The 23,604-nt window shown below is 41.5% G+C and overlaps 1 protein-coding gene across 8 annotated transcripts in view; it reads left to right on the forward strand.

The window, feature by feature from the left end:
* The first annotated feature begins 3,337 nt into the window (after positions 1 to 3,337).
* Gabpb1 (GA binding protein transcription factor subunit beta 1) overlaps positions 3,338 to 23,604 on the forward strand; it is a 49,582-nt gene continuing 29,315 nt past the window's right edge. For 2 of the 8 annotated variants that reach the window (XM_029471824.2, XM_029471812.2), the window contains exons 1-2: positions 4,070 to 4,094; positions 22,971 to 23,078. In XM_029471824.2, the coding sequence (XP_029327684.1) occupies positions 4,071 to 4,094; positions 22,971 to 23,078 (132 nt within the window). In that variant the 5' untranslated portion in view covers position 4,070. Of the gene's footprint in view, positions 3,361 to 3,842; positions 4,034 to 4,068; positions 4,095 to 4,149; positions 5,836 to 17,733; positions 18,545 to 22,970; positions 23,079 to 23,604 lie in introns of those variants that run through there. The other 6 variants (XM_021184730.3, XM_021184721.3, XM_085834459.1 and 3 more) reach the window with 6 other exon arrangements.

Raw genomic sequence — 23,604 nt, forward strand, 5'->3', positions numbered from 1 at the left:
CTTTAGTTTAGCATTCAAGGTTTGCTGGTCTATTCTCAGACTTTCCTAGGGGGCTAATGCTAGGACACTCAGGGGCACTGCTAATGACAGGGAGAGGGCAGGCAGGCACTCTACGGCTGTTTCCCTCTTCTTTTGTGTTTTTTTCTCTTTCTTTCTTTCTTTCTTTCTTTCTTTCTTTCTTTCTTTCTTTCTTTCTTTCTTTCTTTCTTTCTTTCTTTCTTTCTTTTTTTGATATAGGATCTATCTAGATTCACCTGCCTCTGCCTTCCAAGTGCTAGGATTATCTTAATCTAGAAATTTTTGTTTGTTTGTTTTGTTTTGTTTTTTGTTTTTTTTTTGGTTTTTTGAGACAGGGTTTCTCTGTATAGCCCTGGCTGTCCTGGAACTCACTTTGTAGGCTGGCCTTGAACTCAGAAATCCGCCTGCCTCTGCCTCCCAAGTGCTGGGATTGAAGGCCTGTGCCACCACGCCCGGCTCAGAAATTTATTTTTAAAACCTTTAGTTTAAAATTAAGATAAGCATGGCTTAATCACTACAAAACTTTTTAATGTTTGGAGCCAGGTGGATAGGTAAACCAACTTTTCAATTTTATGAAATCAAGTATTGAGATATGCTTTTTAAATTATATACTAGATTTCAAGTAGTGAGAAAGGAATAAAACTGTACTTCGTATAGATCAAAGACATTAATTTCACTTTCTTTCTTTTCTCTTTTGGCTTTTTGAGACAGGATTTCTCTGTATTGCTTCACCTGTTCTGGAACTATATATTCAGACTGGCCTTGAACTCAAGAGATCCAACAAGAGGCCTTTGCTTCTGGAATGCTGGGATTAAAGAGGGGTGTGTGTATGTGTGTGTGTCCCTGACTCACGTTTACTTTTAATGAGGTTACTACAAAATTCTGTGCAGCTTATACTTTTACCTGACGTTAGTAGCTCAGGCAATCACACTCAAAGCTCAGACAGCACTACTGATTCCTTTCCCCTCACTCCACACTTAATGAACAAGACAGAGTATGTCTAGTAACTTTCATGGAGCCATCTGCTTTCTCCACATTCCTGAAACTTTCAACGGTGACTTCATCTTCCGGAAGCTGCAGACTTTTATTCTTTCCCACCTTCCCTTTGCTCCCCTAGACGTCAGCCTACTGGCCTTCTAGAGGTATTCTTAAACTTCACTAACTGCCCCAACTTCTTCCCAGTGACGGTTTAGCTCATACACCACCTCAGGGGAGACTACTTGGAACCAAGTGCCAGTATTTTGTCTGTTTTGTTTTCACTCGGAGAACGACTTTATGCAGTTACCCTTTCATTTTGTGAAATTATTATAGGATATTATCCTTCTCCGTTTTAAAACTCTTGTTCTTCCTTTTACCAGCAACAGTAGCTGAAGCCATGTTCTTAGCTGCCACTTTTATCTTCTCTAGCTCACAGAACAGGACTGTAAGAATGGGCGTTCCACACCGGGCGTTGGTAGCACATGTCTTTAATCCCAGCACTTGGGAGGCAGAAGCAGGCGGATTTCTGAGTTTGAGGCCAGCCTGATCTACAAAGTGAGTTCCAGGACAGCTAGGGCTACACAGAGAAGCCCTGTCTCAAAAAAGAAAAAAGAAAAAGAAAAAAAGAATGGGCGCTCCAGCACTGCTGAAGGAATGAACACCAGAGCGGATTAGACAGGCCCATAGGCTTCCCATGGTCACCCAGAAGCTTCACCTTTCCTAGCACAGTCCTCTCTCCCTTTGCTTTTTTCAGTGAACACACTGCCATCCCTCACGTACTCTGACAAACATGAGTCACCTTCAACATCTCCTTCAGGCATTCTCACATCCAGTCAAGCATTCTCCAAATTCCTAACAAGCAGCTGTGATTTCCTTGATTCCTACTTGTGACTACCTCAACCTGTGTAGTCAGTTTTCCAAACTACTGCTTCTCCATGCCAGGGGCGTTCTTACTGAATAGCTACCAGTCAAAAACACCACCTCATTAAGGTGACATTCAAGGAGGTCACTCAGCCTCTACAGGTCCATTTCTGGGAATGATCGCAGTCATCTCTCTAGTGCCTGCCTCTTAAACCTCTGTCCCCTTCGACTGCGTGGCCTTCACCTATTCCTGATTTTTATACAGCTTCTATATAGCTCTTTGATTCCTCTGCTAGGTTACTGTGTGCGTCTGTGTGTGGCAGGGGAATATTCCTGAGATCACACATTCAGCTTTTCTGGCAGAATCACTCATGATGTATACTTGTCTAGATGCTATAGCACAATTAATATTTACTCAAAATATTATGGAAAGGATAACAATTTTAAAAATTTCATAAGAGCTGGCAGTATTGGTACACGCCTCTAATCCCAGCACCTGGGAGGCAGAGGCAGGTAGATCTCTTTGAGTTTGAGCCCAGCCTGGTCTACAGAGTGAATTCCAGAGCAGTCGGAGCTTCACACAGCGAGACCCTATCTCAAAAACAACCAACCAACCAAACCTAACCAAAAACCCCTGAAATAAAATATTAAATCAGAAGAAAAAACATGAACTATGCTCTCCCATTCTGTTTACTTTGCTATGTTTTAGTCACACTGGCTACAAACTTTCACTATATAAATAAGAAGGGCAGCCGGGCGTGGTGGCCTTTAATCCCAGCACTCGGGAGGCAGAGGCAGGCGGATTTCTGAGTTCCAGGCCAGCCTGGTCTACAAAGTGAGTTCAAGGACAGCCAGGGCTATACAGAGAAACCCTGTTTCGAAAAACCAAAAAAGAAGGGCAAGTGTCCTTATCTGAGGACAGACACACACAAACACAAATGAAGTCAGTAAACAATTTGGATCTCATTTAAGCCATTTTGCTCCTAGGTTATTCTCGGTTGTCTCCGATATTCTCATTCCTAGATACCTGATGCCAAAAGTTCCACGGGTAGTGGTCTTTTCGGTGAAATATATCAAAGTGGAACTTTGAAAATCGCATGTGAAGTAAATTTATAAGGCTTTTTCTTCACAAATCACCATCTCCCAATAAACTCTTGGTACATTAAAAGTAAAATACGACACCAGGCATGGTGGTACGCGCCTTTAATCCCAGCAATTGAGAGGCAGAGGCAGGCGGATTCTTTTGAGTTTGAGGCCACCCTGGTCTACAAAGCCAGTTCCAGGACAGGCAAGGCTGTTACAGAGAAACCTTGCCTCGAAAACAAATCAACAAAATCCTGACAATAGAGACAGGAGAAAAGCGTCACTATTACAACATTTAAAAAAAGCCACAGAAACATCCACGTCACACACGACCAGTTTACACCAGGTGAAGAGGACAGACATCCTTTGTTCCTGCACAGGCCCCACAACCAGCGATTCCGGGTACCTTCCAGGACCACGGTAAGTTAAATCTTAGGTACCCGGCTGCCCTTCCGCCTGCCGGGACTCTGCTAGAACACCCCATAGTCAAGTCCAAGCTCCAAGCGTCCCGAAATGCTGGCACTTTCCATGTCACGCCGGGGGAGAACTTAGCACACGCACCCCTAACTCCCACACATCCCGCCCCGCGACGCGGAACACCCAGCCGCGCACAGGGCCGCCGCAGCGCTCACCCCGCTGCCGCGCAGGCGCCGGGCGAGCCGGGACTTGCGGTCGCCCCGCGGATCATTCCGCCGCAGCCTTTGTGTGGCCGAACGCTAGAAATGGCTTATTTCCTTTCTCCCCGTTTAAAGTCAGAAGCAGACTCTCTCATCCCTTTCTCCCGCCGGAACGGGGCTGGGGGAGGGCGGCGGCAGGCTCGCTCCCGGGGCCAGTGGGGCGGAAACGGGCGCGGGTTGGCGAGGCCGCCGCAGGCATGCTGGGAGCTCGGCCGCCGTGTCCCTCCGCGCCGACGGGGACTTTTCGGTGGGGATTTTGGGCGCCGAGCAGACGCGGCATTTTCGGAAAATAGCGCCCTGTGCAGCGAAGCGCTCTGTGTGTGGCGGGGCCGCGTCTGCCCTGCCGGCTCCGAGGCGCCGCGGTCCCCGCACCTCCTCCCGCTGCTCCCCCGCCGCCGCTCCCGAAGCTTTTCCAGGTCAGTGCGGGTCTGTGTAGGGCCCTGTTACCACCGGATGTGGAAGTTGATCTCTTCGCTGGTAAAAAATAATTCCACTTCCCCCGGAACCCAGATCATCCCCGCGATTTCCTGTTTATTGCATTAAGGCGCCGGGTTTCCGGGGCTCCTGGCCCCGCTTGTTTGGCGGGGGTCGGCGGGGTCGGCCTGGGTGTCCGTGCTGCCGCCGCCGCCGCCGCCGCGCTTTGTCCGCCCGGCGCTTGGCTTCTGGGAGGGGCGGCAGACATGGTGGCGGCCGCCGCCCCCTCCTCGGTCAGGCGCCGCGGCCTCCTGCGGGCCCCACGGGTCAGGTCTGCGGTGGGGTCGCCATGGCCGTGGGGGTCCGGGCCGGCGGGGCAGGCGGCGGGAGAGGCGGCGCTGTCCCCGCCCGCTCCTTTGTCTCGGCGGCCTGAGGGCCTGGCCTGGCCGGGCCGACGACAAGCGGGAGGGAAGGCCGGGCCGCGCTGCCCCGCTGGGCCCCGCGGAGCTCGGGGCGCTCGGGTTTCGGCCCGAACAGCCGGGCCGGGGCAGGGTAGACGGGCCAGTCCCGAAGGGACGGAGCCTACCATTCTCAGTGGCCTAGACTTTTGCCCCGGAGACTTCGCCACCGGAACCCAAGCGAGCGCGGGTGCGGAAAGAAGCCGCGAGTTTCGTCGGTCATGTCTTGCCTGGGCACAGATCGGTGTTGAGTGTGCTGTTGTGAACCTCTCCCATGGCGTTGAAGCCGCGTGCTTAGCCTGAAGTGTGCATTTCCAAAATGAGAGTGAAGGAAAGCGGGCCTACCTGCTGGCTTTTTTTTCCCTTGAAGCTTTTGCTTTAAGCCCATTTCCACTGTGTCTAGCAGACACATTTGCTTTAAAGCAGGGAGTGAGACCACAGTACTTCTGAAAGAGAGCTTCATAACGTGGGAGTAAATTTTAAGAGTTCTTTCTGCAGACACTGTGGTTTGTTGTCTATTCAGGCAAGTTACTTTCTGAAATGTAATTTTTATCTGGGGGTAAAAAAGAACGGTGGTGTACTTTTTCTAGGGAAGTAGTGGCCTTCCCAGAATTGAAAACGCACCGAATTTAGTACGAAGACGATAGTCTATCACAGAGATTCACCCAGATTAATTTAAATATAACTGATAGATTTTTGGCTCTTAGGCCTTCAGACTCTGACTTTAAGTTTTAAGGGAACTGATGGCTCTTATCCCTTTATTCGCTTTTATTATTTTGTCAAAAATCAAAAGTTACGTGTCAACTCATGACTTAGGCAAGAGTCACATTGTTTTGCACTTTCGAAAGTTTTTTTTTTTAAATGCCTAGTTTAACAGAAAACATATTCTTGAGTCAATTTTTGCAGTCTTGTGATATGCCACATAGCCAGTGGAAAACACTGTATGTATATATTATGCTTTTTTCTTTTTAAAAAGCATGCTATATCCCATCCTTATTCAGCATGTTAAGTACGATCAGGATATTGTGAAAGGCAAACTTAAAATATGAATGAGAAGAATGATTCTTGTAGTTTGGGGGAGAGGCCTCTAACTTTTTAAAAGATGGCCATTTATATGCTTAAGCATTTCAGATTTTAATTTACCAGTAGCCTTGACATCTGGAAATAGTGCAAGTGACAAGACATTTTAAAGTTCCAATTCATATGCTTAACGATGTACACGTAATCAGCGTGTAAGACCTGTGTGTAAGTATCTTTTTCACGAGGACACGTGCATCCTAGGCGCTTCAGACTTCCGTGGGAAGTGAGGTGTTTGCTGAAACAAAATGCACATATACTTTGCATGTGTAAGTCTTAGCCTCTTCCCTGACTCAGTCTGGGTTTCTTGGGTGTGGGTGATTAATCTGTAATAGTTCAAGATGAGTTTGGGGTTAATGGCTTTGGAAGGAAGCGGAGTTTCCAGTGGTTTCTTACGACCCTAGTCTGATTCTGTCAGTTGGCCTCTGCTGTTTCAGCAACAGGAAGCACCTGGCCATTCTTCATTTCATTGTCAGAAAGTGCCAGGTGCATTTTAATGTTTGCTATTATGCATATAAAAATTGGATCTTAATTTTAACCTGATTTTTATTCCCCTCCCTCCCTCCCCCAGCATTTTAAAAACACGTGGTATCTCTATGTATAGGTGAGGCAAACATTACAAATTCTAAAATTGTCACATGAAATTTTAAGTCAGAAATTAATTTTTGAGTGAGCTCAAGTTTCTTGCAAGTTGTCTTGTTAGTAAATGCACTGATGATGTCCAATCCTTATCTCACCGGTTATCTTAGAGACTCATGTCAAGGCAAGTTCTGGACATCTAGGAACTTGTTTACATATTGACAAATATATCTATTTGACTTTGTATACATGTCATATAGTGTACAAATTAAGGTTTGTCAGTATTACTGTCTCATAAATTTTATGTGTTGGGACCCATTTACTTTCTCTGCTCTAGTTTATAAATGTATAATTGCAGTCTTAATATGAGTGTGGGTAGCTTTCCAGTGACCCAGTGGCTTTTTAACTAAAAATTACATTTCTGTAACACTAGTGTCTCAACTTCGGGTCAGTTGTAATTATCATTTTCCTTGTCTGAGGAGGATTGTTTCTTCATCCCTGTAAAAGATAAATCCAGTGTCAGAAGAAGTTAGAGTTAGAACCTGTTTCCTCAGCTCTGCAGTGTTGTCCACAAGGTTAGTGCATCTTTATGTGCATGCTTATGGCAGTAGGGAGGTAGGCAGAAAGGAAGTTCTCCAGAGACAAGACTGGATTTATCCTGATATAAAAAAAGTGGACGAATACCAGTTGAAGCTTTTCTGATCACAGGAGCTGATACTGACTCCTATGTGCCTTAGTTGTCTCATTTGTACAGTAGAGATAATTACATGAATTCTTCCATATAAAGTGATCACAATGATGCCTTAGAGCAGTGATTCCCAACTTCCTAATGCTGTCACTTTTTAATACAGTTCCTCATGTTTTGTTGACCCCTAACCATAAAATTATTTCATTGCTACTTTGTAATTAATTTTGCAACTATCATGAATTGTAATGTAAATATCTGTCTCAGGTAGTCTTAGGCAATCCCTGTGAAAGTGATGTTTGACCCCACCCCTCACCCCAAGGGATCTCAACCTATAGGTTGAGAACTGCTGCCTTAGGTTATTAATAGATCAGTAAATTTTACTTTTTTTTTTTTCCTTAATTTCAATTTAGCTCTAATTTTCCCCAAATCCACTGTGTAGTCCAGGCTGATTTTGAACTTGGAGTAATTCCCTTGCTTCAGTTTTACAGGCTGGGCTTACAGGCATGAGCCACCATGCCCAAGCTAGTACACAGTTATTATGGGGTCTCAGCCCCACTATTGAGAACCCTTGTAGTCAATAATCTTGGAATTTGTGTGTGTGTGTATGCATATGCATGTATTTGTACATACATACATACATATATGCAAATTAATGTTATGTAACCTTTGGAAGGAGTTCATTGTAGTGTCTTTCAAACATATCTATCTTAGCTGGAAATTATTCAAGTTTTTAGGCTAAGTGGGATATACTAAATGCCCTGCGGTGGGTTCTGGTAAGGTTTTTGTGTTTTTATTTATTTCGTATCAGTGTAAGAGAGAGAGCCCTGGCACTTTAACTAGAGGTTAAAGGACATTTTGGGAGCTGGTTTCTTCTTCACTATGTGGGGCCAATGATCAAACTCAGGCCAGGCCAGGCTTGGTTGCAGAAATCTTTGGGGCTGGAGAGATCCATGCTTCATTCAGAGCACTCAAGTTCAGTTCTCAGCTCCCTTGTCAGATAGCTCACAATTGCTTATAATTTTAGTTCTGGGGTGTGTGACCCCACTCCTGCACATTTGTGGCATATAGACAGGGCATCCTGTTGCTGTGCATTAAATGTGCTGTGTACATTAAAAATACCCTTTACCTGTTGAGCCAACTCACCAGCAACTGTGAATACTTCTATTTTTTTTTAAATTATGTTAAATCCACTGATACTGTAATTATACAATGTATCTTTTTCTAGAAGAATTTTGAGTGTCTATTAAAGTTAGGTGTTTAAATCTCATTACACTAGAGAGGTGAGCTACTACTAGTCTGGTAATCTACTATAGTAGTGATTCTTTAAAAGCAGTGAGTGGGGTTACCATGGTACCCCTTTCTAATATAGCCCCCTCCTACTTGGTAGATGGAGCGAAGTGGTTAAGACCATAAAATTATAATATTGTACACTAGACTTAGGTCATTTCTTTCATGATGAAAACTATTTGCTGGGTATGGTAGCATATCCCCTTAATCCCAATACTGGGGAGGCAGAGATCTCAAGTTCAAGGACAGCCTGGTCTACAGAGCAAGTTCCAGGGCACAAAGAAACCTTGTCTCACCTTCCAGATAAAAACCCCAAGATTCAAAAAAGAAAAGTACTGGATGTGTAGTTTCTTAAACGCTGTTGTCTCCCTTGTGTCTATGGCACTTATATCCAAACATTTGGCATAAAAGTTTCCCTTTGTATTCAAAATGGCTTATGTAAAATCTTACCTATATGACTATGTAACTGATTGATCATTTGTAAGACCTCCCGCCCCAGTCCTTCTCTTAATACTGTGATCTGAATGTGCCCTCCTGAAATTCATGTGGGACTCTGAATCTTCAAGATGATGGTTTTGGGTAGATGAGAAATGTAATGCCTTTTTTTTTTTTTTTTTTTTTTGAGACAGGGTTTCTCTGTAGCCCTGGCTGTCCTGGAACTCCCAGAGATCTACCTGCCTCTGGCTTCAGAGTGCTGGGATTGAAGGTGTGTGCCACCAACTCTGGGCAACTGTGAAACCCTTTTGCATGACATTAGTGCCCTTACAAAGAGACTGCAGACAGGTAGTGTTCCCCTTCTATGTGAAGGCACAGAAAAAGAATGCTGTTGACCCGTACCACCCTGATCTTAGACTTTGTTTTCTGGAACTACGAGAGATCCATGGCTCTTGTCTGCAAGCCAGTCAGTTGTGAGCATTTTGTTCTGTGTGGCTCAGACTGAAGACAGTTTTGACCAGTGCATTTTGACATTAGTCACGTTCATATTTCTGTGTTCCCTTTATCAAAACTTGCCACCACTGATTTCTTCAGTGTGACCTCACCTGGCAGCATATGTGAAGAAGTTCAGTGATAGGATTTCTTGACCGCTTTACATTGACAGTGAACAATTTCAGATAGTCCCATGCACCTTGCTAATAGTTTTGTTAGTCTAATGTTTTTTCCTGATTTCTTCGGTTCCTGTTTGACTCAGTTGATAAAGATAACTTCTACTTACTGGAAAAAATCCAGGCTATAAGCTTTTTGTCATTGTGGTGTGTACCGTTCTGCCATTTTGTGGACTAAACTAAAGAGGAATCTTGTATTTTTAGGAATCTAGTTGCCACATTTAACTTTTATTTTCCTCTCATTGTGTCATTATCTGTGAAGGTTTATTTCCCTTGCTTTCAAATGTACAGACATAAAATGGAAGAAGAAAATAAACTTCAGGTCTCCTCTAGTTATCTGCCTCATTCCTTTTATTTCATTATTGTTTTTTTTTTTTTGTTTGTTTGTTTTTTGGTTTTTCGAGACAGGGTTTCTCTGTGTAGCCTTGGCTGTCCTGGAACTCACTTTGTAGACCAGGCTGGCCTCGAACTCAGAAATCCGCCTGCCTCTGCCTCCCGAGTGCTGGGATTAAAGGCGTGCGCCACCACGCCCGGCTTATTTCATTATTTTTAAAAGCCCAGGTATAGTTTTCTTTTACTACTTTTCCTGACTTCTTAAGAGGAATAACTGTCTTTATCTTAATTATATGAAGCCAATATAGATATTTGCCTAACTTTAGGAAATTTTAGATTTATGCGTGTGCATGTTTTGTCTGAATGTATGTATGTGCATTGTGTGTGTGCCTGGTTCCTGCAGAGATCAGAAGAGGGCAGCAGATGCCCTGGAACTACCATCATGAGGGTGCTGGGAATCAAACTGCTGTCCTCTGCAAGAGCAAGTGTTTTTGACTATTGAGCCATGCGGAGCCATACTGCAGCCCCCTGTTGATTGATTTCATAAAGGTGCTTAAGTTTATTTCTCTTTAATATTCTATTCTTTATCCCTTTTGATTATTGTCTTTTTGTGTGTGTGTGGTTGGTTCTGTTACCAATGTCATCATTCCTGCTAATGATAAGATAGATCATGTGCATCCTACCCTCTACCCCCCTTTTTTTCCCAGAAAGCTTTTTGGGCTGCTAATGAGAGTGTAAAGGCTCAGGGTTTAGTGGAAGTTTAGGACTTTGCATCACCTTTAGATGTATTACTTTCTGGGCTCCTATCAGTTCCCGGTTTTTCTCCCCCTCCTATCTTGAAGTTGTCAATGATACATACTTTCCTTTATATCTATCAATTTTCTTAAGACTCTCCTTTCTTGAGTCCAGCCTGAATGTGACTGAGAATCATTCCCCTCAACTTCCAAATCTGCTCCTGAGAGCTCAAGAAGAGGGTTTGGTTCTGGCCTTTGCACCCTCCACTCCACCACTAACCTTTGCACTCACCACTGCCAAGCAACATGGATTGAACCTGTGCTCAATAAATGTTTGGATAATCAACACTTTGAATAACCCCCAGGAGTCTGCAGGATAAAGTCTACTTTCTGACACTCATACTTTTTCCTATTACGTTTGCTTCTTTGACTTTATCCCTTACTCTGAGGCATCATGAGACTTCTGTTTCCTTGTTGGTAACGTTCTTCCTTTTCCTTCCATTTTAAAATGTACTCAGACACCCTTGTCCATGCCAGGCTCTGTTAGATCTTGTAATGAGTAAAATAAACCCGTGAGGCAGTGTTGGTGCATGCCTTTACTCCCAGCATTGGAGGGTGAGGAGGGGCTGTGCAAAGGCAGGTGGATTTCTCCTGAGTTGGAGCAAGTTCCTGGACAGCCGGGGATACACACAAACCCTGTTTTGAAAAACCAAAACCAAGACAAAGTCTTTGTTGTAGGGGCTGTCATTTGAGTGGAGGGCGTAGTAAACAGTTTCTGGTGTTGGGTATGAGTAGAATAGAAAGGAACAAAGTTAGGTAAGGAGAGGGGGCCTGTAATATGGCTGCCACTTGAGTGGTCAGAGACTTGATACTTGGGCACCAGAGTGAGAACATGTTCTGGATTGAAGAAACTCAAGATCCTAAGTGGGTTGGATAGGGTGTGCCTGCTTGGCATGTTAGACAATTCCCTGAGACATGTCTTTAAACCTATATAGCAACAATCAAAGTAGTTTTCAAGTTTTTAAAAACTCTGCTGGGCCTCACATCAAAGGAGAGGTACTATTGAGCACATTTTCAGTCCTCAATACCCACAGTAGGAAAAATGTTACACATGGTGGTCATTTGTACTCATTACTATGTTTTTGTGCATATGTGTACATGTAACTGTTGTATGCTTAAATTTTTAAAAGAATACTGGCTCTAAATCACTAGAATGATGTGTCATGGTTCATGAGAAATTGAAATCTGATACATATCTACTTGTCTTTCTGTTACTGTGAAGAAGTTCTATGACTATAGCAACTTTTTTTTTTTTGGTTTTTCGAGACGGGGTTTCTCTGTGTAGCCCTGGCTGTCCTGGAACTCACTTTGTAGACCAGGCTGGCCTCAAAATCTGCCTGCCTCTACCTCCCGAGCATCTTTTTTTTTTTTTTTTTTTAAAGAAGTATTTATTTGTTTTTTTTTTAATTTTTATTTATTTATTTTTGTATATGGGTACACTGTAGCTATCTCCAAATACACCAGAAGAGGGCATCAGATCCATTACAGGTGGTTGTGGGCCACCATGTCGTTGCTGGAATTGAACCCAGGACCTCTGAAAGAGAGCAGTCAGTGCTCTTAACCGCAGAGCCATCTCCACTCCTATAGCAACTCTTATAAAGGAAAGTAATTGGGGCTGGCTTACAGTTCTGAGGTCTTAGTTCATTATCATCATGATGGGAAACATGGTGGCATGCAGGTGGACTTGATGTTGGAGAAAGCTGAAAATTCTACATCTGGAATGGCAGGCAGCAGGAAGAAGAAAGAGCTACTGGGCCTGGCTTAAGCATCTGAAACTTCAAAACCCATCCTCCTTGACATCTAACAAAGCCACATGTCCTAATTCTTTTAAATCCTATGAGCCTAGTGGGTCCATTTCTATTCAAACCACCGCACTGTTTAAATACAAATTTTTTTTAAAAGTCTGAACTATAGACTGATTTTTGTTATACTTCCTTCTCTTCTCTTCTCTTCTCTTCTCTTCTCTTCTCTTCTCTTCTCTTCTCTTCTCTTCTCCCCTTTTGCTTTCTTACAGTGCTAACCTTAATTAACAGTTGTAGCATCTCTTCTAGCACATGCCTTGACTGTATAACATTAAACTTTACAGTGGTCATTTCTTTCCAAACCATAATTCTGTCCCACATGTTCCTTTTCATTGTAAACCTGTATAACTTGTTAACAACCATGGCATAGACGCAACACTGTGCAGGCTTGACATTTTTTCTATGCCCAAGAAATTAGTTCATTACTTTTTCATTAGCATTAGGCAAGTTCTTAGGACATGAGCAAACACCAGCCATGTTTTTGCCAAAGTTTTTTTTGCCTCTTGCACAATTGTTAGTATTGTTCCCTTCAAGATCTGTTGAACTGGGCCAGCTTAGACTGCTGCCTTCAGACTTAGACTGGCTCTTTAAACTTTTGATTACAGCATTTAGATGCTTTTCTAGTCCAAAATTCCAGTCTTCCACATTCCTCAAAAAATGTAAAAAGTGTGTGTGTGTGTGTGTGTGTGTGTGTGTGTGTGTGTGTGAGTGTGAGAGAGAGAGGGTGAGGGAGAGAGAGAGAGAGGGAGAGAGAGAACATAAGCATGGTCGGGTTCTTCATAGCTTCAGTCGACTTGTGGTACCGACTTCTGTATCACTCACATGTTGCTGTAACAAAACATCATGGCCAAGGCTTAGACATGAATCTAAGTTGATAAAAGAGAGAGTTTATTTGGAGTAGAATCCTGGAATCCCTTTAAATCACATTTGCAACAATTTTTATTTGTTTCTTTTTAGGAGCAGACTTTTTTTTAATAAGATTTATTTATTATATATAAGTACACTGTAGCTATCTTCAGACACTCCAGAAGAGGGTGCCGGATCTCGTTAAGGATGGTTGTGAGCCACCATGTGGTTGCTGGGATCTGAACTCAGGACCTTCAGAAGAGCAGTCAGTGCTCTTAACTGCTAAGCCATCTCTCCAGCCCGAAAATTCTTTTTTTTTAATTATTATTTGGGTTTTTTAAGATATGATCTTGAAATAGGACCTCTCTAAAGAGCCCTGGCTGTCCTGGAGTTCCCTATGAAGACCAGACTGGTCTTGTACTGATACAGATCCACCTGCCTTTTCATCCCAAATTCTAGGGTCAAAAGTATTTGGTACCTCACTTAACTCTGAGCAGAAAGTTGTTTCAGTTGAGCCGGGTTGGGGCTTTCCCTGAGGGCGCCGCTCCTTTTGCTCAGATCAGGCCTCGTTTTAATCTGCTATTTTTATCTGCACAAGTCTGGGCTCTAACATTGAGTTTCTTCATGTTCTTTTTCTTTTCAAATTGTACATTTTTGTATTTGTTTTTGTTCTATTTGCTCCTTTTCATTGTAGACCTGCCTAAGAGTGATTACTAATGACCATGCCACATAGTCAACACCATGGCTGGCCATGAGACAAATCCTGTCTTGAGAAAACCAAAACCAAACCCACCAACCAAACAAAAACGGGAAATTTCCACTAAAGAAATAGTTCATGGCTTTTATTGGCAGCCAACCTTTGCAGCAGCATCCACATGAATTTAGAGTCATGAAGGTTACATGAGTTAAAGAAGTTGTGAAATCTACCTGTGTCCCTCCATTGGAGAGCCTGAGAGGCCGTGTGATACATGGATTGTTTTGGGGTCTCTGAGATGCCAGAGCCATGAAATACCTGCTAACAAAGCCCTGCATACAGGGAATGGAGCATGCCCAGGAGAAGTGTGTTTCAGTCAGAAAAGAGGGAAGAACAGAGCCATCTAAAAGCCCTCTGATTCCAGACTTGAAGCTCTGGGATCTGGAGTTTTCCCTGCTGGCTTGCGTTCTTGCTGGCTTGGTCCAGTATTTCCTCAACATGTCACCTTTCCTTCTTTTTGGAATGAGTGTGCATGTGTGCACATACTGTACCTTTATAAGCTGGGATTGATGTAATTTGTTTTTGCTTTTACAAAGGGTTACAAATATAGAAGAGACTTTGGACTTTTTTAACATGTTGAGACTACGAAGGACTATTCAGACTTTTGAAGTTGGACTGAATGCATTTTGCATTATAATATGACCAAGGGCATATGGGGACCAGGGAGAGGAATATGATGGCTTGAATGAGAATGGCCCCCATAGACTGCTGCAAGTGTGATGTAAAGGGCCCAGGATTCTACTGCAAACAAACTTTCTTCTATAAACTTAAAATAAGTCTGTAAGCCTTGGTCAGGAATGTCTTTGTTCTATGACTGATGGAACTGTTTGGGAAAGATTTGCAGGTGTGCCGTTGTTCCAGGAGGTGTGCCGTTGTTCCAGGAGGTATGCCACTCTGGGCTAGGCTTGGAGGTGTATAAACATTTTTAGACCTTTAATCCCAGCACCAAGATAGCAGAGACTGGCAGATCTCTGGGATTTCAAGGCAAACGTGGTCTACAAAGTGAGTTCTAGGCCAATCAGGACCATACAGTGAGACCTTGTCTCAAGGGAAAAACATTCTTAGACGCATGGATGTATAACCCATGATGCTGTGTATTAGTATTATACTGTACCTTCATTTAGTGGTGGTTAGTTGGTGGGTCACATAAAGTGCATGCTTTAGGCAGGGCAAGCAGGTACTAGAGAAGAGAGGGTCCCTGAGCAGGAGCATGCACTCTAGAGCACCACTGGTTTTGAGCAGGCTTGCATTGCTGAAGTGGATAAAAGAATGCAGTAGAGAAAAAAGATGAGCATTTCCCCCAGATTCCCAGGGACAAGGCACATCCGTCTTGAAAAGCTTAACAGTAGTAAGAAGGACTCTTCAATTGAAATCTGGTGTCAGGTCCTAGTTCCCGAAACAGGCTTACCCTGAGGCAGGTGTTGCTCCGCTTTCTGTGTTATCATAGGATGTTTGCCCTTGAGATCTGAGCTTTGGGATCAAGGTTATGGTTGTAGGAGTGGGGACCTTGTAGATAAATTGGTTCTTGTACAGTGGTAGTGTGGAGTTCACATTAGCACAATGATACTTTTTTGCTATTTTAATTTCTTTGAGATGGCCGTGTGGCTGGCTTTGAACTTAGTCATCTTGCCTTATCTTCTCCATTGCTGGGATTACAGAGGTTTGTCACTGTGCCTAGCTATTTCTTGAATGGTGACCCTTCCAGTATTTTCAAACTAATCTCAGTTTAGTCTCCCTCTCTCCCTCCCCTGCACACTCCCACTCTCATGTTCCAGCTCACCTCATTTGCCACCCCCCCCCCACACACACACACGTGCTGTCAGGATTATGTTCATCATCTCAGTCCCTCCCACTTCCTTCTTTATGTGTGTGTGTGTGTGTGTGTGTGTAAAATTCTGTTTTTCCCATGTAAGTTAACACAGGTTCTGGAGTAGACTACTGGGGAGTATTGCTTAGCCTACATTTTATAATTTATGCTTTTATGCTTAATATACAGTGTGACTGAAAAAGTTACTATTTTTGCTTTTCTTTTTTTTTTTTTTTGGTTTTTCGAGACAGGGTTTCTCTGTGTTACCCTGGCTGTCCTGGAACTCACTCTGTAGACCAGGCTGGCCTCGAACTCAGAAATCCGCCTGCCTCTGCCTCCCGAGTGCTGGGATTAAAGGCGTGCGCCACCAACGCCCGGCTATTTTTGCTTTTCTCTGAGAATTTGTGCCTCTTTTAATATTTTACTTAGCCACCTTATATCCATTTTCATGTTTCCCACACTCTCCATTGAAAGTTTCAGTCCCTTCCCAGAAGGCTTACAGGCCAGTGTTGGCGACCACCTTCCTGCAGCCTCTGTCCTAATGCTCCAGTCGGATTTGCTTTCCAGGGCTGGCACAGCTGTTGCCTTGAGGCCATCAACCTTTTGAGTCCCTTTCCATTGTATTTACTTTGGGTTCTTATTTTCCAGGCTATCCATTGGAAACCTTTAGCTTTATTATAAAAAAATGTTTGAAACAACATCTTGCTATGTAGCCTTGAATGCCTTGAAGTTCACTATGTAGCTTAGACAAGCTTTGAACTCCTGGTGATTTTTTTTTTTCCTGCCTCAGCTCACTACTGTGTTTACTTCAAAATGGTTAAGGGAAAAGAGAGATTTGGGGGTGGGTGGGCAGGGATAGAGAGGGGAGAGAGAGGAGAGAGAATATGAATGAGTGTGTGTGTGTGTGTGTGTGTGTGAGAGAGAGAGAGAGAGAGATGGTGGGTTGAACACAGGGCCCCTATCTCCAAATTCCATCTCCAGCTCTTATTTTGTTTTTAAGATATATGTGGGTTGAGTAATTAGATGGTAGCACATCTAGCTAGCATTCAGAAGCCTGAGGTAGGAGGGTCTTGAATATGAGGCCATCCTTGGCAACATAGAAGACTTTCCAGAAAAGAAAAGGGGACATAGTGAACATTTTTCCTTTCTAAAAAAATTACATAGGGAGGAGAGACCACACCCAAATCCTTAGATGGCATATTGCCTTCTACTTCAAACACTTCTCTGTGTTCTCTTAAAGTAGAAGACAAAAAGTTAAAGATACAGAACTTCAGTTGAAAACGAGTGCACTTAATCCTCTTATTCTTCCTCTGTTGTATGCTGGGGACAACAGTGAGAAGTGACAAGATTCTGAGGACTGTCTTACTATTTTATTTTATGTGTAAGAGCATTTGCCTGCACGTATGTGTATGTGTGCACCAAGTATGTGCAGTGCCCATGGAGGCCGGAGGAAGGCACTAGGTCTCTTGGAACTATAATTACTATGAGCTCCAATGCAGGTGCTAGGTACTGACCCAAGCTCGCTGAAAGGGCGACTGTGCTCTTAACTACTGAGTCAGCTCTCAGCCCCTGAAGGGTTTTTCTCATGAGAATTTTGACAATCAAATACTTACTGACTGATTGCCAAGAATATTTCATACATACAGCTATATACATGTTAATAATTTTACATCTTTCTTCTATTTAAAACAAATGCTTTCAACATTTAACATTATGTATTAAAAGTTTTAAAGCTTACCTGTAACCTAGTTTTGATGTAAAGATTTTTAAAAAAAAAAAAAAGGTTATTTATTTTATATATGTGAGTATACTGTAGCTGTCTTCAGATACACCAGAAGAGGGCATTGGATGGTTGTGAGCCACCATGTGTTTGTTGGGGATTGAACTCAGGACCTCTGGAAGAGCAGTCAGTGCTCCCAACCCCTGAACCATCTCTCTAGCCCTGATGTAGAGATTTTTAATAGAAATGTTTTTAATTGCATGAGTAATATGTGTTCCTTGCACAAAACTTACAGAATAGTGGGAAATTTTATATTTTTAATTATTATTATGCTTTATTGTTTTGAGTTCTTTTTCTGTGGATTTTTTTTACATAGTTCAGTTTATGTTATATACAATTTAGAGTCTTGATTCTTAATGCATTACATATTATTTGTAAATGTTTTTAAATAAAAGTATTGAAGATGACATTTAAATTTGTATGCCTGTATAGCTGTCGATCCTGTAGCCACTAGATGGCACTCAGTGTGTATCATTCTTGTGATCTCCAGTAGCTCTTGAGAAGTGAAGTTTCTAGGTGGATCTTAGGTTTTAATTTAAGGAAAGCAATGGTTCATGCTAGACAGTGATAAGCATTTCATAAACAGTAAATGAACTCAAGGTGGAACGTACTGTAGTGGGTATTTCATAGTCTCAAGGAGAAAGGGAGTATTAAACTAGGTGATGGAACACACAGACAGTAGTAGGCATATTGGCAGTCAATAAAATTTACTAATTTTTCTTCAAATGGAGAAATCAAATGATGAGTTCTATATTTTAATTGCTAACCCTTATTTTTTTAATACTATTTTTTTTCCTGAGGATTTAACGTGTTGTAGATAAACAGTCTGAATGACCTGAAAACTTGACCCATTAGGTATATGTGTATATGGTACATGTGTGTATGTACATTTACACATATATGGGTACACATGCATGTGTGCATATAAAGGCCAGAGGTTGAAATTGAGTGTCTACAGTTGCTCGCCATTTTAGTTATTGGAGGCATGGACTCTCATTGAACTCAGAGCACTATGAATTTGGCTAGCCTTATCTCCACCTTGTAGGTGCTAGGCTCTCCCATCCACCTGGTGTTATGGGTCCTGAACTCTGGTCCTCGTGTTTCACAGCAGCCCTCCTACCTGCTGACCAGCTCCCAGACTCTTGGCATTTTCATTGTCTGGATGCAACTGAATTTCTCCCAGTCAGAATTCATTGTGTTTTCAGGTGAGCATAGAAAAATGTTTGCTATATTTTGATATTTTTCATTATTTAAAGTTTTAAAAAATTTTTGTCTGGGCAAGAAAATGAGAGCATCTTTGATTTTGATGTTAATCTCATGTATTTTCTTCCTGTTAGATCCATTTGTATTTTTTAAAGTATTTAATTCCTTCTCTTAAGTTGAAATGAATACAGTTTTAGTGCTGGGGAGATGATGTCTAAGCGGTTAAGAGTATCTACTGGTCCAGTTCAAGACCCAGAACATGAGACTGTTCTTTGCCATTTGAGATTGTCCCCATTGTGAGACTTGTTAGTATTTCTGACAGGACCATTAGTACATGTTAGAGCCTTCCCCACCTTTTAATCTCTCCAATGCTTCCCTGTGTGAACAACGGTCCTCTAGGGGATAATGTTGATACTTTTGAGACCCACTGACTTAGTGTAGTGACTTAAATCTGTTATATTGTCTATGGTTTTGGTGACACACGCCTTTAATCCCAGAACTTGGGAGGCAGAGGCAGGCAGATTTCTGAGTTCGAGGCCAGCCTGGTCTACAGAGTGAGTTCCAGGACAGCCAGGGCTACACAGAGAAAGAAACCCTGTCTCGAAAAAAACAAACAAACCAAAGGAAAAAAAAATCACAATAGCTTCAGTGCCGGGGTCTTAAATACGGTAGGTTTTGAATAACTGAAACATGGGGAAGTTCTGGGAGTATATTTACGCAAATGTCCCATGGTAGTGCCTCTAAGTAGGTCATCAAGTGTGCTCTGCAGTATCCTTCATTTTCTTCCACTCCTCCTATTTAGAAAGGCAGGCATGTGGGTCCTTCTTCAGGGTTGTGTTTACTTACTTGACAGCTGTGCAGTGTAATCTGATCCATAGAAATTACAGAGACTATAAAATGGAAAATTTCCCCATAACCATACTATTAGATCACTTGTTCATAGTTAAGTACTATATTATATATATATATTTTATATATATATTTTATATATAGATATATAAATTTTAGTACTATATATACACATATACTTAGAAAAATATATGTATATATCACTAAAAATATTAACAAATGATCCACTAGTATGATACAAATATATCCCAAGGCAGGCTGTGTAGTCCAAGCTAGTCTTGAACTTATGATTCTTTTATCTACTTAAGCCTCACAGTTTCTGAGAGTCATCTGTGTGCTAACACACCTGATTATATTTTGTTCTTTAAGTTTTGATATTTAAAGTATGCCTATTGACTGAGCATCACATAGATTTTCTTATATAACTTTGGACTAATTAAATAGTTGCTTTTTGTGGTGTTAGGTTCTCTAACTGAACGACTTTTCTTTCTTTAGATTGTTTTTATTATAACTTATCTATTTTTTCCCCTTTACAGTAGGTTAACAGAACGGTAGTAATTTAATTAGTGGGTTTGTTGTATTCTTAGGACTTTTAATAAATTTACTAAATTAAGTTAAAGCTGGTTCACGTTTGCTATTGTTGACATACATAACAGAGCAGTGTGTAAGAGTATAAGGTTTAGTCACTACACTACTAGACTACAGTAGAAATTAGTTTACATGTCAATGACAGTCCACAGTTCGTTCTTTTTGAAGACTGCATGGTCACCTTGTTCTTTTACCACTGTGTTAGGTTCTTATTTATGCTTTCTCCCCATCTTTGTTTTGAGTTAGGCTTCTTTTTTCCCCCCCATTGTATATAGCCCTTTATCATCAACTAAAATAGAAGGTATATGTTGTACAGCATAAGTAGTAATTTTCTATAACTAGAGATGTCCTTATGTCCTACAACAGATCATTTATAAATGTAATTTCTCTTATTAAAAAGCCTCTTCCCTTTTCTGCCTTTGTATAATTTGCAAAGCTAATCTGAAGTGGAGTGTATATGTAGGAGTCTGTAAAGAGTGCAAATTCCAGATATGCTAAATGCTTTACAAATAACTATCAAAAATGTGTGCCTATGCATAGAAGATAGCATGATATCAAAGAAAATGGATAGAGAATCAAGAAATCAGGATTTGAAAATGAGTTCCTGATAAGTTTGAATTTGGCAGAGGACCTACTTTCCAGAATGTGTAGGAATCAAAGTGAATAAAAGACTAACTTTAGACAAGAAAACTGTAGTCTGGCACTGTGTAGTTGTTCTCCAGATGTTGCTCTTTTTGGTACTATACATGCCAAATGGGTTTGCTTAGCTGTATAAACAATGTAAAGTGTTTTCTTTATGTAAAAATTTAAAAATTCTTATTTGAAGGATAAGTCTTATTTTAGAGACGTTGAAATGAAATTTGGCTCATCTACTTTATAGATACTGTGTTTAGTACTTTAGATTTTGCTATACTTCTAGGAGAGAGGTCAGCTTTTCTTTTACAGATTATATAGTTTTTTGTTTGTTTGTTTTTGTTTTTTTGAGACAGGGTTTCTCTATGTAACCTTGACTGTCCTGGAACTCACTCTGTAGACCAGGCTGACCTCGAACTCAGAAATCCACCTGCCTCTGCCTCCCAAATGCTGGGATTAAAGGCGTGCGCCACCACCGCCCGGCTAGATTATATAGTCTTTAATGGAAAATTACTGCTTAAGGTTCCTTTGCCTTTTGGTGTGCTGGTTACTGATAGATGATCTCTAGGAAGGACCTTTATCAGAGATCAGAAGTTTAGTGTGTTTGCAGAGATTAAAGATCTTGTGTTACAGAGAAAATGGGAGCCGGGCGTGGTGGTATACACCTTTAATCCCAACACTCGGGAGGCAGAGGCAGGCAGATTTCTGAGTTTGAGGCCAGAGTGAGTTCCAGGACAGCCAGGGGTTATACAGAGAAACCCTGTCCCGGAAAACCAAAAAAAAAAAAAAAAAAAAAAAAAAAAAAGATAATGGGAGAGAGGGGGAAAAAAACCCCAGAAGGATAAGGTAAAAGAAATGTTGCACGTGTCACATGCAAACAAACAAAACACACAAAGAAAAACTCGTATAAACTCTACAGCTGCTTATATCAGCTTTTGCAGTTGTCACCATAGGGGACAATATGAACTCTTACACATGGAATAGCACTTACGAAATCCCACCTGTGTGCCCACCTGGTGTTCATGGCCTTCTGTGGTTCGTCCTGTGCAGGGTGTGCATGCTCTCATATTACAGAACCTACTAAAACATGCCACAATTTGGTGTAGTTCTTTCCAGAAGGTAGAGTTTCTTATAGTTTTCTCCTTTCTTCCAAGTATGTATCATGTTTTATTCCTTCTTGGAAGAGATAACCTTTCCAAGGTCTTTCTCATGGGTTCTTCTTGAGTGACAGCTCTTCACATGAGCGGCTGCTCTGGTCTCTCTCCTTAATGACTTTAACCCTGTGAGTGCACTGCATTTCTTTTTTAGACAAATTTGAATCCCAGCTGCAGCTTTTTCTTACTGAATCTCAAAAAGATCCCATGTTTTCACTTTCCCACAGGCCTACAGTCTTCCCTGTTTTTCTTTTATACAGTATCACAGATTAAGCTTCTAACAGGAAGGCTTTCTGGACTTGAAACTTTCTTTTTTCTTAGAATGACTATCTCTGAAATCTGAGCACCTCAAACCTTTGCTCACCTATAGCATCCTGCCCTGGCCTTTCCTGACATAGACGTCTGAGTGTCCTCTCTGCCTCCCTCTTCCTCCTTCCTTCCTGACTGGGACATTAGTCTTTAGAGATTTTTTAAAAGATTTATTTATTTATTTAATGCATATGAATATACCATTGCTGTCTTCAGACACACCAGAAGAGGCCATCAGATCCAATTACAGATGGTTGTGAGCCACCATGTGGTTGCTGGAAATTGAACTCAGGACCTCTGGAAGAGCAGTTGGTGATCTTAACTGCTGAGCCCTCTCTCCAGTCCTTTAGTGAATTCTTAAATTCAAGATTAATTCTCCTTATAGATTCTTAGTGAGACATATGAACTACTCATAAGACCATTCAATTCCATTTTAGAACTTGCACTTGTGTGAATTGTGCTTGTTTCTGGAAGATTTTTCGTGTGCACTGTATCACCAGAGCAGAAGACATTTGTTTTAGAATTTGAACACACTATTTCAGAAAAGCTTACGGTAGAGTATCAGTAACAGGACAGTATTTTATACTTTAACTGTACGCTAATAAAAACAGTTGCCAGTTTTTTCCGTAGACTCACAGTATCTGACTCCTTACCTCATCTGTCTTTGCTTGCCATATGTAAAGAATTTAAACCAACTTTGCTCAGGCAAAAACTTAGTGAGAAGAGAAATGAATACATTTCAGGAATCCAAATATAAATTGCTTTGTGTGATCACTAGTTTTAGATTAACAGTACCATATTTGAAAGGATAACTGAGAATGGACTTACAAATGAAGGGAAGTCATACCGCTGTATGTAATGGGAAATTCTGATGTCAGTCATGTCTTTCATTTAGATGTCCCTGGTAGATTTGGGGAAGAAGCTTTTAGAAGCGGCACGAGCTGGTCAAGATGACGAAGTTCGAATTTTGATGGCAAATGGAGCTCCTTTTACTACAGACTGGGTAAAGAATGATCTTAATGTCGTAGAATTGCTTTTATTTCTACCTCTTCTTCTGCTTCTCTTTTCCTCCCAGATGAAAGTTAATCTGGTATTTATGCTGAAGCATTTCTTCAGCCCCTAATTAAACTGTCTTTTAAATTAATGGCTCATATTATTTTCTTGTTTTTTTTTTTTTTTTTAAAGATTTATTTATTATATGTAAGTACACTGTAAGCTGTCTTCAGACACTCCAGAAGAGGGCGTCAGATCTTGTTACTGATAGCTGTGAGCCACCATGTGGTTGCTGGGAATTGAACTTGGAAGAGCAGTCAGTGCTCTTAACTGCTGAGCCATCTCTCCAGCCCTCATATTATTTTCTTAATGATAGACATTATCCACTCTATGAATAAATGTTATTTGTTTTAAAGATTCTAGTTTGGTGTGATTATAATATATAGCTCCCAGGGAAAGAATCAATAATTCACAAAGTAACAAAGATGGAGTTTCAGCTGCTCCTGAAAAAAGAAAAAAAAAAAAAGAGTTTGCAT

This window comes from Mus caroli, unplaced genomic scaffold, assembly GCF_978045245.1.
Source record: "Mus caroli unplaced genomic scaffold, Mus_caroli_1 scaffold_2, whole genome shotgun sequence".
Taxonomy (NCBI): Eukaryota; Metazoa; Chordata; class Mammalia; order Rodentia; family Muridae; genus Mus; species Mus caroli.